Genomic DNA, 18,166 nt, shown 5'->3' with positions numbered 1-18,166 from the left:
CACATCTCAGCTGTTGTTGTATTTGTCTGGTGTGTGAGTCATGGTTGCATGGGAGAGTTAGAGGCATCCCCACCTGTGGTGTCTATTCAGAGTTAATCATCTGCTAGGTCTCGCTTGGCAATCAAGAACTGTTCAGTGGTACATTTTATAACACAGGGTTTGTATGATGTGACCAGAAGGAGTCTCCTAGCATGAGAAATAGGGTATTTCTCAGGGAATTCAGAACCTCCCTCCTAAAAGCTGTGAAATATCCTCGGGTGAGTTCAGTGAAGGAGCATTTTCAGAAGGATGTCGGCAAGAATCAGAAAGAGCCCTAGAGGAAACTCATTTGGTCATTGGGAACACTGCTGTCCAGACAAGCTTTGCTGAAACACTTGTTCATTTTCATTTTTATCACTGTGTGTGTAACCCTGTAATGAAATGCCTTATCCCTATCAGCTGTGCTGTTGACATGAATCATTCCATCCCACATCAGGAACACCAGGGCCAGCTCTGCAGAGAGGAGCCCCGCTTGGCCAGCATTCACTGAGGCACCTTTGGCAAGGAGCAGGCAGCGGGAAGATCCCTGTGACTCCAAGATTATCTCTAACTCCTCCAGGATCTGCCCTTGAAACCCATACAGCAGGGTGAGTTAGGTCCTTCCTACCCTGTCCCAAGCTCTAAATAGTTCAAAAACTTACAATGCTTCTGGTCGTTGGTTTCATGGAACTGATCATGGCAATAAGGCCATCTTTAACAGTGTTAATATTTGGGGAACCTTCATCTCTAACAGATTTCTGTTTCGTGGAAGCAAACTCATTCCTGTCTTCAATGCAATCATGACGGTCTATAACATACTATTTATTTGCCCAAATCGACTTTTGGTAAGAAGCTTTGCTTCCTTGCTCTCCACCTTCTCTTGTTCTGTTTGGCAGCGGACACTAGGGCCACTGTCCCTCCATAGAGGCATCATGGTTTTCCACAGGGATGTGGATACACAACCAGGAGCCGGTTTGTCACCAGCAGTGGCTGTGGAAGGTTGTGTATTTTTTGCAATGGCGAGGAAAAAGCAGCAAGCAGCCATCTATCAGTAAGGCTGCACCAGTGCATTAAATAAAGGCAACAGAATGATGCAAATTACGCTTGAAGTAAATAGTTTCTCGTTCTCAGTTTGCTCCAGCATAAAAAATCCCTGTGCCCTATAAATGCCACTGCCAGTATTTATTTGTGAAGAGCTGGAATCTGTTTATTTATTTATCCATATTCAGTTTAAAAGTCTTGGTTCAAAATTAAACTGTCATTCATAATGTCATTATCTGCCTCGCTCTGCAGTCAGATACAGTGTGTGGTGCCACAGGACAAAACCTTTGGCAAGGCCCCTAGAAGAGCAATTTAGTTCCTCATCCATCTCGGCTGGCAGCATGATTAGCTTCCAAGCTTGCATTGCTGAATGTGTTACTTTACACGGACATATACTATTGAGTGTTAAATCACTTTCTGAAGTGTTTATTGGTAATAGTTGAATTCTTTCCACTCATTTAAGCCGCTTTTGAAACATAAATGTTTCTTTGTATCTTGGAGTTTGGTGGAAATAGGGGGAGAGTTCCTCAGGAGGATTGATTGTAGAAATGACCAGCTTATTAGGTAGAGACAGAATTTACTGGTGCTGTGGAGGAGAATATCCTCCTCCTTCCATCAGGGTGAAACAACAAACTCCCACCACCATGCCATGGCATGTCACATGGCAAAGGTTTACTTATGCCTTGGCTCTCCCATCATGTTGTGGCCTGTTAGGAAGCAGATGACCCTTTTGCTGGAACATCAGTGACTTCCTGACAGGATCTTCACAGGTCCAGAAGCTCCCTGAAAAGAAAAACCGGCTGTGACCTGCAGGATCAGGTGCTGGGGAGGTTATTAGACATCAGCATGCCCATGCCTCCAAGCGTGGAGTGGGCTGCAGGCCCTGCCTGGCAGTGATTCTCTTGGGAAGGAACCAGAGACCACTTTCCTGTACCTATTTAGGAAAATGGAGCAGAGGATCAGAGAAATAGAGACTAAAATCTAGAGTGGCAGTTGGAAGCGCAGCTGGAGAACAAGGGCCATAGGCAGGACAAGCTGGGGAGGAGGCAGGAGAGCTGGACTTTCAGATAAGCCCTTTGACAGTTCATCTCTTGAGGACTCCCGATGTGACAGCCCAGCAGCCTGGTCCAGGACTGCAAGTCCTCTTACCTCTTGTCCTTGCTCCAGTGAAGACCTACAAATCAAAGTTTTTCTTTTTAATGAGGAGGCCTCTCGAGTCTCTTTCCTGCATCTGGGAGTTACTTTCCAATCTGATGAACACTGACTTTTAGAGACAACACCAATGACGAGCTGCTGAGATCATAGTAGCAATCAAGGCTCCTTTGATGGCGGAGCTAAAAATACGCTCCTCAGCTGACAGCTTTAGAGAGGAGAACATATAGTTTGGTTAGAAAGAATACATCTTTTGTCTGCATGTCTTCTTCTGCCAGGGGACACCACATCTGTGACAATCATGCAAGCAGGTTACATCTGTCTTCTGAACTGAAGCATCCAACCTATGCTACCTCCAACCCTAGAAAGAGTAAAGCTTTAAAACCCTCCAAGTGCTGTGGAGAATGGTGGCATTGGTAGATCTGCCTCTGGTCATGCTGGCACCCATCAAGTTATTGCATGGCAGGCGCAAGATCTTAGGGTCTGGAGATCACCTTTGCCATTCTCCTAGGTTCAGTCTCAGTTCCCTTGATCTACTGCCCCAGGTCTTTCCTATCAGCTTCTCTGCCTGCTCTCCTCTTCGCTAAATCCAGAGCACTGGCTCACAAGCTCCCTGGCTAATGAGGTGTCCCCATAGCCTTGCTCTTGCTCTTGTAAAGGAAGCTGTGGTAAGTAGTGTCACTGCCACCTCCTGGGCTTTCTGAGGACCTGAGCTCATCCCATGGGTTGCAAATACAGATTCATGCAAATGCTGTGCAAGAGATGATGGATTGCCCACCTCCTACCTGCTCCATGCCCAGCACACCACAGTGATGGTACTAACCAGCCCATGCTTGCAGAAGACTGTAGGTTTCCCTCCCCTTGGTGACATTAGCTAAAGATGGAACATTAAGGCTTTTGGGTAGGAGACATACAGATGAAGAAGCATACACAATAAGGTTCTGCATTTGTAATGTGTAATGTGTCAGAGGGTAAAAGGTTGAACAACCCATTTTGGCAAATGGAAATAGCAAAAGGGAGTATTTTGCTGGCTAAATGAAAGCCTCCTCTGTGTGTGATTCTTCGTGTTCCTGCATGCGTAACTTGAATGCAGAGAAAAGCAAAATTCATTTGTTTGGTCAGACAGAAATACACCAGGTTTATTGTTTTGTGAGATACAGGGGGTGTTTCTACGTGCCTGCAGTAGCTATAATGTTTTGGCAACACAATGTTCTGCCAAAAAAAGGCATTCACCTGAGAATGTCTCTGGGCTCAGCCAGCCTCAGTCCTGGAGGTGGATGTCCCATCCCTAAACCTCTGTGGGCACTGGTCCATTGCCAGGAGTCTGTTTGATGCTCCCATTTAAGGTGCTGGCCCTGAAGACGTACAACCTCCCTCTAACCGAGCCTTCAGTGTGGATACTTTCTGGCTTGTTCTGGCAACGGAAGAACATAAGGAAGCCGTTCCGGTAGTTCTTGTTCATCCATCCATAGAGCAGAGGGTTGACAAATGTAGAGCACATGGCGCCGACATGGAAGACAGTGTACAGGAGTTTGTAGTCATGGAAGATAAGGACCAGATCAAGATCAATGGCAAGCTGGAATATGTGGAAGGGGAGCCAACAGACTGCGAATACTACAACTACCATCACTAGCATTTTGGTCGTTTTCCTCCTCCGGCACTGGTTTTCATTCCTAGAAGTAGGACTGACGTGGTTTTTCAGCTTGAACCAGATCCTGGTGTAGGCAAAACAAATAATTGCAAGAGGAAGAACATACTGCAGGAGGAGCATGGACAGGCTGTAGATGGTGGCATCTCTGTTGTTACCAGAAGGCCATTTTTCTGAGCAGACAGCCATTTTGAGGTTGATGGATGGGATTTCCTCATACCGGTACTCTCTGAAGATGGCCAGAGGACCTGCCAGGACAGCTGCTGCTAGCCACATGACAGCAATGATGGTGAAACTGAGCCTCTTGGAAATCCTGCTGTCCAGGTGGAAAACGATACACCGATACCTATCCAGGGCAATCACAGTTAGGGTGAGAGTGGACACATGGACACTCAGAGCTTGAGCATAAGGGACCAGATGACAAAGAACAGCTCCAAACTTCCACTCGTCCAGCAGCGTGTAGACTAGAGTGAAAGGCAGACAGAGTGTGTCCACCATGAGATCTGCCAGGGCCAGGTTAGCTATGAAGAAGTTGGTGACGGTCCTCATGGTCTTGTACTTCACTATGATGTAAATGACCAAGGAGTTGCCAATGAACCCCAGCAGAATGATGAGGGAGTAGGCAGCAATCAGAACAACCTGCACCCCCAGGATCTTGGTGCTGTCCATCATAACACTGCGGGACCCAGAGAGATCCTGGCTAGGAGTGACAAAGTCCTTGGCATGCCAGCCCTGTGGTAGCTTCTCGTCCAGTGCTGTCTTCTCCATGGTGAGGGTGCTGTTGGCTCCCTCCAAAGGTCCCATGCGTGGCCTGAGACTTTCTGTCAGGAGGGGATGGAGGTCTGGAACACAGACACAGCAGAAGTGAGAGCTCAGGAGACAGCAGAGCATCTGCAAGAATTGAGACTCAAAGGGCATGTCCCACATGGCATTTCAGGCTCAACAGCAGCAGTGGTGACATCCCTCCTTCTCCCTTGCCCCCATCGTTCCTTACACTGAACAGCCTTGCAGCTCTCCTACACCTCCTTTTAGAACCTATGATCAGCTGAATGCCAGTTTCCCGAGGAAAGGTCAGGGAAAAATGCAACATTTCACCCAAGTTTCTGGGATTCTGTTTATTTGAATTGAAGAGGGAAAAACCCCTCAACCCCTCAGGGCCAGACTGGTAGGCCTAACTAACACCATTTTATGAGGCAAGCAGCCACTGTCTGTGAGCAAGCAGGTCACGTATTCATTCCCTTTCCCTCACTATCAGGCCGGGAAGGTCCTGTGAACCAACTAGACAAACCAAACAGTTTTCTTCCTCCCCTCCCTGCCAGCCTCAAGGTTCCTGGGTGCAGGGACAATTACTCCCTTCCTGGATGGCCTTGAAGGTCCCAGGCACCCAGTCAGGCAGTTGCTGATGACCCCATCACAGAACAGGGAAGCGTAACAGCACACAGCACTGTCCACAAAATCAAGCATTTACAAGTCCTAAGTGGGGAACTGCTGGACAGTGAGACCCATAGCGAGGGACACCCCTGCCACCGTCTGCTCCCTTTGAGGATTGAGTGAGTGTCTCATGCTTTTATAGGGGTTTCGAGTCTAGATTTTGATTGTTCTATTGGTACAGCAAACCATGTATTAGAATTTGACCTGGTCTGCAGAGAGTCTGAGTGATTATAAGTTGTGTTATAAATTCTGTATTACTTAGGTGATTAGATATCATAAGTTGCATCATGAAGTCTGTATTACACTACTTGTAGATTGTACTACATGGATTCAGCTTGTAGAAATCCTGTGCTACGCTAACCATAATATCTTGTTAAGAAAACAAAGCTTTAATTGTAACCACGATTTAGTGCTGACACCGTTCTGCTGAGGATCCCTAAAAGAACCTGTCTGTCCCCTGCGTGGCGGTGACACCCCTGCCCGCGCTGGCTGTGCAGAGGAGGGAGCTCCTGCAGGGACTTGTGCAAGGGACAAACCGCTGGAGCTGCGAACCAGCCGCCTGCAGAGCTGTTGCTGAGCGTCCAGGCACAAACAGGCCTGAGAGCCAAAGCCGCGGCGTCAGTGAGCTCCTGCCACATGGTGCTCAAATGTCTGTGTGAGTATGGCTTTGGGAGCAGGGAGCCTGGCTCATGAGCCAGAACTGACCCAGCCTGGAACCCGTGGCTGGCGTTTGGTGCCGTTGTAACAGCAGAGTGCTGTTGCAGCAGGGCTATCAAGTCCAAACACAGCAGGAGAAAAGCCAGCTCTGTTACTGGCTGCTTCTCAGCCTCTGTGGCTCAGAATTGCTGCTGGGGCATGCGGAGAGGGGTGGACATGGCCCCTTACATATCCTATCTCCCCAGCACTGTGTGGGGCCGCCATTCCCACTGCACACTTGATCAAAAGTGAGCAGAAGTCATCATTGTGCCCAAACAGGGTGGTCTGCAGAGCATCGTGTTTTCTCTGACCTGCAGAGAGAAGGGATGATGCCCTGCCACTGAGGGTGGGAGGCAGAAGGCTTAAATGAAGCTGGGAATTAGAGGCAGACTGCCGGGAACCTTCTCAACTGAAGAACAAATTGGTCTGGGTTTGTACTAGGTGAGACGGGAGCACTTGATCACTGGGTGCTGGTGGGCTTCCTGCAAGTCCTGCACCCTGCAAGGCAAATGTTTAAGGACAGCCTGTCCTGGGAAAGGGGGAATGCTTTTCTATACATTTTATGAAATGCTGCAACTGCATTTCAGCCAGTTCCATAAACAAACAGCATAAAATAATGCTGGGAAAACGGTCAAGGTGGCAGTGATTAAGTTGCAATGAATAATAAGTGGCTGCTTGTTCTTCCATCGCTCCTCAGAGCAAGGGTTGTGATTCTCCCTTGGGAGCTGCTCCTAGGGGCTGCAAAAGAGCTGCCTGTGGTAGATAGCCCCTGCTTGCACACTTGCTTTTTCCTGCCCTCTCCATGTCCCTTGGCTTGCCTAACTTGCCTAACTGCTGGCCAATTTATGCCAATGATTCCTGTAAATGGAGTTGCTGGGCTCAAATACTGTGATAATGGATGTCATACAGCTACCACTAAGAGGGTAGGAAGGTAGTTCGAGGCAGCAAGAGGGAAAAATGGGTGGATTTGCTGGGGTAGGGGTTTGCTAAAGGGTGATCTCAGATCTCCACAACACCGCTGCCCCCAGCCCTGGAAAAGTCCCAGTTTCTAAGGCAGGAGGAAGGAGCTCAAGGACACCCCATGCAGCTGATGCAATGGGGCTCAGAGCAGGGGAACAGGCATTACTTTATCACTATCACTCGTTACCCCTTCTCTGTGACTTGCCCATTTATCTTCAGCACCCAAGTCCTGGCACACCACCAGTGGACACTCCCTTCCCTTTTTCCCCACCTCACCCAGCAATTGGTTGCCAGTTCCCATGTTCACATCTCAGGCTTTTTCCTTTCACTGGAGACTGGCAGCTACCCACTATCTGAGAGGAGCCAGGAACATCGTGATTATTGGAGCTGTTTTGCTTCCTAACAAAATGGCCTTAATGGAGTTATTATTTGATTTGCTTTGCTTTGTGGTTTTTTCCAAAGGGGAACTATTAAAAATCAATTAAGGCATTTTAATTAGGAGACAAAATGGTCATAACAAGTGTTCCCACTCCAGGGGCTGCCTGGAGGTCGCAGGGATGCTGCTAAGAGTGGACCGAGGTCTGTTCCAGCAACTAATGGAAGAGCTGGCATATGTCTAGGCTGCTGCAGGCGCACGCTCCCGAGCCCAGCAGGCCTGCCAGGCTAGATGGAAAAGTCCTTGGAGCTCAGACGCAACTGCTCTGGGAGAACAGAGCAGCAGGGCAGACCAGGAGGAGGCAGAAAGAACCCTAAGCCCTTTCCTCTGTGCTGCGCTGCTATGAAGGGATGCAGAAACAGGACATTGCCTGAATCTTGCCCTCACCCTCTCCTCCAGCTGAGGTTCAGCCTGAGGCAGGGCTGGGATCCAGGGATGGCTCCCAACAAGGCAGAGAGCTGTTTCCTGTGCCACCAGGCTCCAGGCTTTGGGAAGGGAGGAAGCACAGAGGAGCTGTGAAACCTCAGCCCTTTGCTGAGCACACTGCTGTCAGTGACTGAGAGGGATGGTGCCCACCGTGGCAACTCCAAAATCCATTCCTACAGTGGGCCTAGTCTAGGTGTCCTGGGACTCACATGGCTTCCTGGGGACACCCTGGCTCCCTCTGCGTCCCTGCTGCTGCCCCAGGCACCCAGCCAGCCTGGTCCAGCTCTGTCAGGGCACATCCAGACCTGGAAGAGCCATCTGCAAAGCCTGGCAGGGCTCAGAAGCAGGGCTGGACGGGTGGGCAGAGGGCTGGAGAAAACAGAGCTTGTTGATTAAAATTCCTCTTTTTGTCCCAGGAAGCGAGCCTGGGGTCACTGCAGCCAGCAGGCACGTGGCATGGGCACAAGGGGTGCAGGAAAGAGGGAGGTAAGGGCAAAGATTGCTCAGAGCGTGGCCAGCAATTACAATTCTATCACAGTTATTATGGATTGGAAGGGAGGGAGTGGAGGGACTTTGACCAGCCTCTGCTCTCTGGCTAATGACAGCCACAATCTCTTTCTACAGCAGCGCTGGGGTGTGAGGGCTGAGGCTGATGGATACTCCCATGCCTTGGCTCACTCATTTAATCTCTGCTGTGTCCTTCCTCCAAAGCAGCTCTACTCCATGAAACCCTTCATGTCCAGCAGCCATCCAGAGCACCGACTGACCTCATCCCCAATCCCATAGCTGGCAGCAGGCATGTGTCTGTGGCAAGAGGTCTGAGACCATCCCTCATCACCAGAACCCAGTTTTCACTCTAGGGAGGCCACCTTCTACCACCTTCATGTTCCCCTACAGCACTCAAGAGGCAGCAATGGGCTGAAGCCCTGCACCCCACAGCACAGCACTTAAGAGAGGAGAACACAATAAACTGAGATACGGAGGTTAACCAGCTTGCCAGAGACCACACAGCACATCCATGGCAGGGCTGGGAACAGAGCCCAAGTTTGCTAACTCCAGCCTCATGCATTCCCCACCAGAGAGGACTCTGCATCTCCCAGGATAAAACCTGAATGTAGTTTTCAGGAGCTGCATGAAAATGCAAAATGTAAGTGATGGAGAGGAAAGGTTTTGCCTTCTCCGTGCAATGGACTGGTTGCAGGACAAATAGCAGCTCTGGGATGATTTCCTGAAGCCAAAGAGCACATAGAAATTGTCTCAAGTCCTTCCGTCTCCAGCGAAGGGGTGATTGTCCTACTATGACACTAAGGCAGAAGGGAAGAGCCTCTGACCTGCCCATCATCTGCTGCAGCCTTCTAAATTATCTACCCAGATCAGGCCCAGTGGTGCAGAAACCTCACAGCATCAGACACGTGTTGCCAGCCCTGCACGTGCAAAGCTCCAGGGCCCCAGAGCTGCTTTTAGGGGACCCCAGTGTAGAACTGGCACTGGGAGAAAAAGTACAAGGAGGAGGGGATACACACGGGCTTTCTTGTGGTTCCTCACTCCAAGTATTTGCATGTCCCTGCCTAGGTTGAAACCACAGAAGACTCTGAAGGGGACAAGGCAAGGAGGATGACTTCGCCACTCAGCTCAGGACAGGATGAAAAAGGTGATGAGGAGAGATCCGTTTGGCAGGGATACATGCTTTCTTCTGGAAATCTCTCCTACAGAAAGCAGGGGGGAACAGTGCAGGACCCCCTGCCCTGTGGGACATGCCATGGGAGCAGAACAAGGCTGGCTGGGAGACAGGGGCTCAGTGGGTGATGCTGCAATGGAGACACACCAGTTGTTGGGGTTGCAGAAGGGAAGAGCTTGGTGAAGGGGTCCTCGTCACCCTGGGGAGTCTGTTACCTCCTTAAATTTGGGGAGGTTGGGATAGATGAGACAAGGGAGGAGAGGGAAATAACAACCAACAGAACAACCAGGGAGAAAACCCAGTATCCTGCTTTGGGACAGACCAGAAACTCCATGGGTGAAATGCAGGCTAAAACAGGGTTACGAGGGGCTCCCTCTGTTCAACAGTTAACATGCAGTGAGCACAGAAAGACAGCAAGCACCAGTTTTTGTCCTGCAGATCCCTATCTCTTCGCAGCTCTCTCTTTGAGGGCACTGATCTCTGGCAGCGAGCCGAGTGCCAGCAACGTGTGCAGTCCCAGCACGGAGGAGCTGGCAGGAGGTTTGAACCAAGCCACGAGGAGGCAGATTGTGGGAGAGATCCGAATTTCTCAGGCAGCCACGCACCTCAGCCCCACACCTGCAGCTCTGTCCCTGTACGTGCCTGGTTTGTGCAGCCCCCTGGAGCAGCCTGCTCTCCTGCCTGCTTTCCTGACTGCTCTCCCTCAGCATCCTGCTTCCCAGACTCCCTGTCGAAACTCCTGCCAGTATTTCTTGTTCACTTTCTCTCTATTCCAGCTCTCAGCTGCCAGTCCCCAAAATTCAGTTTCCCAAAGATGCTTGGACCTTTTTTGCCTGGACCATGTGGCATGGCCAAGACCTGTCCCCATCTCAGTCCTGCCATACAGATGAGCCCTCCCCAACCCACCTGCAAAGGCCAGAGCATCCTCCTCCTCCAGGAACCGAGCTGCTCACCTCAAGTTATTGTCTCATTGCTGGCCGGGATGGAGCGCTTGGTCCTCTCCACTCTCTGGGAGTCAACCTGTGGCAAAGGGGTGAAAAGCACTTTCTGTGACTGTCCTCAAAAAAGCAAGGAAGTCAGGCAAGGATCCGGGCTGCTGGGGGGTGCTTCATCACCAGGGGTAGCTTCGGTACCACCTTGAGCATCTGGAGAGCACCCTCTTGCAGGGTGACTGACAGCCCCCGTATCGCAAAGCTGGATGCTGGGTTAGCTCCTGAATGAGAGAAAGGCAGGGAGCGTGTGTTTAACAAACAGAAATGGAAAGGGGGAGGGAGCCTGCTGCTGCTGTTTATACAGTGTTCAGCCACTGAGGGGCTTCTTGCATCGAGGAGAGAGAAGCTTTTCCAACACATTCAGTTTCCTCTCCGGGGAAAAGTGGTGGGAGATGGAGGTCTGCAAGCTCCTCGCCTGTGCCACTGACCTGGGCAAGTGTCCATATGCCCTCGCTCCAGAGCTGTCCCATCTGCTCAGGCTTTAAACTCGTTGGGACTGGCACGGTCTTGTCCAGGGGTGGATCTTCCCTGCAGCAAGAGGTCTGCAGGTCCTGCAACTTATCAGAGCCCTCATGGACGTCCCCTCATCCTCCTCTTCCTCTGTGTCAGTACAGTGCCCTCCATGGAGCAGTCTGCTGCTGTGGGACAGGCCTTCGGGTACTCTTGTGATGCAAATAGAAGTAATGGTGAGAAGTTTTGGCCACTTGGCAATGGCTCAGTCTGTTCCAGAGCCAGATTCAATGTGGAGCTGGGAACCCAAGTGAGTTTCTATTTTAGGGTGCTCAGCACTACCCACGCTCCTGGAGCAAGAGAGAGGGAAAGGCACAAAAGCAGCATCCTCATGTCCAAATCTGCAAAATCCAAGCTCATCGGAGCCCAGGGAAGCACCCTGAGGGTGGCACAGGGAAGCAGAAGAAGCACAGCTCCCTGCCTGCCCAAAGTTTGCCTTCAAAGTAGTCAGGTGTGTTCCTAGCATAGGATTTGTGCCACAGGCAGTGTGTGAGTTTGCAGCTCACCTGGGCTAGAAGATGCTCCTAGAGGTTAGGGAGGAGGACACCTCTGCTTGGCTTTGAGTATCTACAGCTAGTAGTTTATCGGAGGAATCTTGCTCTTCACCCCCACGGTGGACTTTGGTTTCCTTTTCTTTGTGAGAATGAAAAAGGGGAGGGTTTTCAACCAATCTTCTGTGCCATAAAAGTTGCAATACACCAGGAAAAATAAAACGTTTCAATGGCTTAGGAGAAAAACGAGAGTAAGAACATTCCTAAAGTAAGTCACACGGAAAGTGGCACTTGAACCCAAGACTCAGATGAGGGTCCTCATGAGTCCCATCCTTCCCCTTCCTCTCCCCGTATTCCCTTCAGGAAGGAAAAGGCTTAGTGCCCTGGCACTGACGGCCAGGCAAATCCACCAGCTGCACTAGCTGGATTTTTATGGGAGTTTTGTGTCTTCTCCCCCTTCATTTTCCCTGAGGATGTTGATTTAGCAGCTCTGGAAAGCTGAGAGTGGAGAGGAGGAGGACAAGACAAACTGCTTGGAAGGGGCTTTTGCTGTCTCCAAGTGCAGCTAGTGGGAAACGAGACGTGTATGCTATTCCTTGTGTTCCTGGTGGATGGATACTCCTCCTCTCCAGGGTCCTCAGCAGTAGATGGTTGATTTCTGCTTGAGAGAGATATTTTTTTCCTCCTTTCTTTTCTGGTGTAAGATTTTTCTTGCCCATTCTCCGGAGTCCTTTGCTAGAGCTCCCCACTCTTCTCTTCCTCAGGCTGGAATAAGATGCCTGGGGAAAAGGCAGTGATTGACAGGAGAGTTACTGCAGCCTGAAGCTGTGAACCTTCAGAAGGACCATGGGGTGAATTCCAGCCATTTTTGGCATGTGGTGTTTGCTGGATGACAGCAAATGCAAACTCTTAAATCACAGAGTAGTCACTGCAGTCCTCAAAACCATCCTCTCCCACGGCCTCAGGGTCCAGCAGAGAGGTTAGCACCAAAACCTGCGATGTTCCCAGACATCCACTCAGCTCTCCAACCAGATAACATAGCCCAAAGGCCCTGTGCTTGGCAGAACAGACAGAGCTCAGGAAGGGAGACCTGCCCATGATCCATGGTGATGCACGTGGTCACAAATCATCCCCCCACAAGCGATGGAGCAGTGCAGTAAGGGAAGGTCGAGCTCGGAGCACACCTGAGGTGTCACTCCAAGTGGCAGCCACCAAGACAGGGTTTGTTTTCTCCCTCCATGCTCCCCATCCCTCTCCACAGGAGCCAGGCCCTTCTGCCGGCACTGCAAACGGGCTGCCTGCCAGCCTGCTACAACAGCTACAACATAATTACTCCCACCCAGCTACAACATAATTACTGCTGGCGGTGAGTTCATGCATCATAGCCCTGATGCTGCCCAGCCCTCGGCTCCTCGGCAGCCAAGAGACACCCATGGTCTGCTCTTCCAGAGCCCCTCATCCTTTTGGTGGGTTAAGAGGAGCAGTCATGGTGCGTGCTGCTGCAGCCAAAAAGACGTCCCCAGCAGCTAACAGATCCCAAAGGAGCTGAGGGTCTTCCCAGCCTCAACCAGCAACTACACCCTGAAGAATGAGGATGGAGAAATACAATAAATGGTCCCTTGCATTGCCCCAGGGAAGGCTGCACAGCCCCAAGCAGAGGTGGCAGGACCCATTGCATGCACAGTGTAGCCTCAAACCCTGGGGTATTTCACACATGGGCTGGGTACACACAAACGCCTGCACCAGTGTTGCAGGAGACTCGTGTCCTTTCAAACACGATGGGATTGTTCAAAGGATCTTTGCAGCCCAAAAGCCTTTCCCTGGTTGTGCTTTGATTAGGCAAAAGCGACTCTGCTCACCCGCTCTTCTGAGAACACAACAATGAATTTTATGCTCCAGGGAGCAAAAATGATGTCAAAAAGCTGAGAAATGGGGCAGAGGAGAGGGCTGCTTTTTCAGCAGCCCGTGATCTGCTCTGCCTCAGCGAGCAGGCAGGTCCTCGCGCTGCACACCTTGCAGCTGTAAGCCACACTCTTTAGCACAACTCCTGTCATAAAAAGCAGGCACATTATCTGATCACTCCCTGGGAGAAATCTCGGAGAAATCTCTAAGAAATCTGTTACCAAGGCTTCCAGATGCTCCCGTTCATCCTGCTTCATCTGGAGCAGCGGCACTGACTGACTTAAAAAAGCAGCTTTTCATTTTTCAAACATCTGCTTAATTCCACCTGCACGTAATCAAAATATTTCCACTGCTCCTTCCTGCGGTGTCAAGCCCGTGTTTTGCTGAGCAGCCTCAGAAGCATCAGCACGTTGTGGTAACACAAAAGCCCCTTTTCCATTTGAGCCCCAGAGGTCATGGGTGCAGCGGATTCGGGAGACTGTGATGCATTTGGGAGCTAAATTAGCCACAAAGCTGCTCAGAGGTGGGAGGGAGGATAGAAAGCTGTCTGCACCCTCTCTGAATTTAAAAGCAGATGTTCTCATTTCGTAACTGCTTATTGTCCTCATAGGAACATTTCTGGAATTAGTGGAGGAGCAGAGATAGCGTCAGGGACAAGGTTTTGCTGAAATACCTGAGTGATCTGATACCACAATGAGAGGTGCTGGAGAAGCAGCAGGAGAGACAAGCTGTATGGTTTGGCCTGGGACTGACAAATCTCTGCTCCCCTCCAGGGCAGACAGAAGACAAGGATGGTGAGTGTGTCTTCAGGATGAGGGTCAGTGAGCCAGGAAAGAGGAGATGGTTTGGAAAGAGATTAGCAGGGTTTGTGTCCTGCTGAAGAGGACACACATGGCCATGCTTCAGCTCCTGGCAGAGCTGGGAGCAGGTAGGGACAGGGCTCCACTTACAGCAAAGCCATAGGGCTCATTTGATTTGATTAACTCCCTCCCTACCCCTGGATCTCCTCCAACACACAAAATCTCCTTGTTCATCCTCACATCAGGGCAGAAGGACTCTGGGCAGCTCGGTTCCTCCAGGCAGACAGCAGAGCCTTCGAGCCCAGAACTGGCCCCTGCATTTAGCTGTGGTTTCTGCAAGTCACTGCACTCCAAGCTTCGCTAATTTATTAGAGGGTTGTTGCTTGTTGTTTGTGTACTGAGCCAGGTAGAAAACAGCTTCTGCAGAAGAGGATAATTGCAGTCAGATAAGCTCTTCAGAGCCAGGATTGCAAAAATACAATACATTGTACACCAGCAGTTGTCTGGATAGACTAGAAATCTGGCTGAGTTTTGGGGTAGGGGAATGTTTCCCACTCCGTTAGAGGCTCCTTGTTTGCCTTTGGGCAGATCATTTGATGTGTCTTGATCCCCTGTATGTAGAAGAGGTGACAAAAATGCTTCACTTTGGCAAGCACACCCCTGGAGCAGTGGGCTGCGTGCACTACAGGAGACTGGGTGTTTGGATGTGTGGTAGTGGCAGCCTTGCTAGGACAGCTGAGATGACACTTTTGCCCCACGGGGTTTATTTCTAAGTTGCCCATGCCACTAAGGCAGCGTGTTCTGCAATCAGGGTCTTGCTCTCCCAGGCCGGATACTCCTGCTTCATAGGCACATGGTGAAGTTAGAAATCTATGGCCAGTTTGTCACTGCTGAGATGACAAACAGTGCTCTAAATGATGGATTGTGGCAACAGGAGCAGGCACAGCCATATGGGCTGATGGCAGCCCCAGCCTGAACTCTGCCTAAGTGTCAAGACTGAAGGCAATGCAAACACTTGGGAAAAATTCAGGGCATGGCATGTTTTCCATGAGCTTGGTGCTGCCAAAAGGTACTGGCTTTCCAGGAGCCAAGATCTGGTGCTCAGCTCCACCGTAGAGGCAGCAGGATCACATTTGCTGCTTCACTACCTTGCTCCATCTTTTCCAGCCCTGTGGGGACCCACATTAGCTGTCAGCAAGCAGCAGATTATCCGCACCATGCTCAGCTCTGCAGAGCTGTGCCAGCAGCAGTGTCAGTGCACACCAGTGCTGCTGGTGGCTCTTCACACTGGGGCAGGAGGGTCCAATCCAGTCCTGATACAAACCCAGGGGCTTGGCTGGGAATCCATTTGGCTCTGTGTTCCCCAGAAACGTGATTCAGAAGCCACTGTCTGACACTGAGAGATAGGTATGACACTGAGACTCCAGGAGACAGAGCAGCATCCCCAGGGTGCGAGCAGAGCACGCACAAGCCAAGCTGGAGAGCACAAAGCCTTATAAAGGCAGTGCTCTGGGTTTGTCCTTCCTTCAGCTCTTCAGGCGGTGAAAAGGACGGCTCACAACCCTAATTAACTGGAACATGCTAATACCACTGAGCTTCCCTGGCCAGCAAATCTGGCACAAGGCGTGTGGGATACTTTCCAAGCAACTGTTATGGGGAGCATGGGCCTGCAATTTATTATTCAATGAGCAGTGTTTCCTCTCTGCCTCCACTGAAGAGCTCGGATCAGACACATGAGGGAGGTGAATCTGGAGCCTGTAAATCCACTTCGAAAGCCATTTCATGCTGGAGGGAGAAGAGACTTATTTCTCCCCAGGCATTAAAGGTATTTAAGATGCCAGGAGAAATAGGGCTTCGCACAGCATTACCTCTCTGAGCACTCAGGACTTTCAAACGCTGCAGCATGTGGTGCTCAGCTTCCCACAGGGAGAACCATGTTCCTTCAGGGTGACATTCACTCTGGGCAGAAGATGGACAGCTTCCCATGACATCCTCATTCGAGGGCCAGAGCAGTGTGCATCGTCATTAGCAGAGCAAAGAGGAGGAGCACAGCCAGCCCTGGTCACTGGAGAAAGGGGAAAGGCAGCAGGCGCCATGTCTCCGGATGGGTTATTCCCTGTTTTGACAGCTGTCCTGGGCAAGGCAATGCCCCGGCTTATTCCCCTGGAACGGAGGGGGAAGGAGCCTGCATAGCTCCTATTACAGATAAATCACTCTATGAACTTTGAATGGGGAGCAAAGAGCAGGGCCCTGAAAAACATCAATTCATCCCGTGGTAAGATCATCGCTCTTGGCGCTGACTGTGCTGTTAGAACCAGCAGCAGAAGACACAGCCTCCTGAAGGCCACTGCCTGCTTCTGGCCTTGACTTCAGCCTGGAGCCATCCCGCAGCAACCCTGGCCCCGGGGCTGTTTGGGGCAGCTCCAGCACAGGGCTGGGTAGCAGTGAGCTGCCTGACCAAGCACCACCACAGCCTCAGCATTGCAGACACTGGGAACCGGTCAGATTTGTGTGGTATTCCCAGAACCTGGGCTCTGTGGCCATCTTTAATGCAAGTAATGAATAGACCACACAGCCTCAGAGAAGCCAGGGGAAAGCAAATCTCGGGGTGTGATGTGATTTCATGACTACTGTGTTCTGGCTGTGGAATATGGACGCTAACCAACAAAAGACTTCAGCACCTTGAGCAGCCGAGCCTGCCCAGCCCATTTTTGTAGGGTGAGCTCATGAAGACCTTTCCCACATCCCTGCTGTACAGAACTGAGGTGAGAAACCTTAAAGAAGCTAAAAACAATCCACATGCTTCAGGCCCTGCAGAGGCAGCTCCACATGTCTGTGAGTGCTCAGTAGCCTCACCATGAACCAGGCATCCAAGTGCAGGAGAAGAGTGTTACTGGGTGTCTCTGCCCAGGGACCAGGGTCTGGCTGGGGAAGCTGAAGCATGACCCATGATGGGGAAGGCTGAGAGGACAAAACTGTTTTGGCCAAGCCATGTGCTGCGTGTGGAATATCAGAGGGGTTTAATGAATAGCTCAGAATAAACAGGCAAACGAGTGGCAGCCAGAAATGTTAATATTTGCAGAAATCTCCTGGATTTGGCGCTCGGGTGTGGGGAGGATGCCGGTGGAATGCAAACGTGGTGGATTCCTGGCTGCCTGGAGGGGCAGCATGGGGAATCTCACATCTCGGTGTGTCAGACAGCTTGTGATGGTTTACGTGGGGAGTCCTGGGCTTTCATATGGCTGCTGAGCTTGGGGAGGGAGATTGGGATGGGAAGCTCAGCAGCCATATGAATCCAGTCCCTAAGAACTCGGCTATTTGAGTGTCCTTGGAAAAACAAAAGCTATGGTTAAGCAGCATTCATCCGTCCGTGCCCGTTCCGGGACCTGTTTCCTACATGCCATCACCAGTGGGTTGTGGGTTAAATCCTCCCACAGCCCCAGTGCCCCCAGGGCCATGCAGCATCCAAGGGCTCAGAGGTGCCCCAGTCCCATGGTGAAAACTCCCTCCCTCCATGTAGTAGGAGATGGATTTGTCCATGCTGACGCACAAGCCTTCTCCATGAGCTCCTGGACACACAAAGGGCAAAATGACCTTCAGACCACTGGTCTTACTTGACCTGGGTCCTTTCATGGCATGTTTGGGATGGTTTGAACTTGCTCAACACCTCTCACCATCTCCATCTGGCTCTTCTCTGCACCATGGCTGCCAGTTCACGGGGTACTTGGGGCCAGTTGGATGCCTTCAGAGCACAAGGGTCTGGCTTTAGCAAAGCAGCAGTGTCATTTGGGCCTGGGAAGAAAATATTGCCAAATAATGGCCTAGCCTTGGGTCACCCTCCTCCTCCAGCTATTTATCCAAAGATATCGCATCTTGGAGCATTGCTTCATTTCCTGCTCGCTTTTCTAACCAAAGTCTTTAAACCGTGTCCCTGCAGCTGAGGTCATGGAGGGATGCAAAATGTTCATTAACGGTCATGCAGCCG

At 50.9% G+C, this 18,166-nt stretch overlaps 1 protein-coding gene across 1 annotated transcript; it reads right to left on the bottom strand.

The window, feature by feature from the left end:
* Nucleotides 1–3,338: 3,338 nt before the first annotated feature.
* LOC115616175 (neuropeptide Y receptor type 2-like) lies at nt 3,339–10,688 on the bottom strand. Its single transcript, XM_030505149.1, has 2 exons — nt 10,440–10,688; nt 3,339–4,701 (listed from the first exon to the last, which is right to left on the bottom strand). Exon 2 carries the CDS (start codon nt 4,661–4,663, stop codon nt 3,500–3,502), a length of 1,164 nt encoding a protein of 387 aa, XP_030361009.1. The 5' UTR covers nt 4,664–4,701; nt 10,440–10,688; the 3' UTR covers nt 3,339–3,499.
* Between the last annotated feature and the right edge of the window lie 7,478 nt (nt 10,689–18,166).

The sequence above is a fragment of the Strigops habroptila genome, chromosome 12 (assembly GCF_004027225.2).
Source record: "Strigops habroptila isolate Jane chromosome 12, bStrHab1.2.pri, whole genome shotgun sequence".
NCBI lineage: Eukaryota > Metazoa > Chordata > Aves > Psittaciformes > Psittacidae > Strigops > Strigops habroptila.
This window is presented reverse-complemented; position numbering and strand designations above follow the sequence as displayed.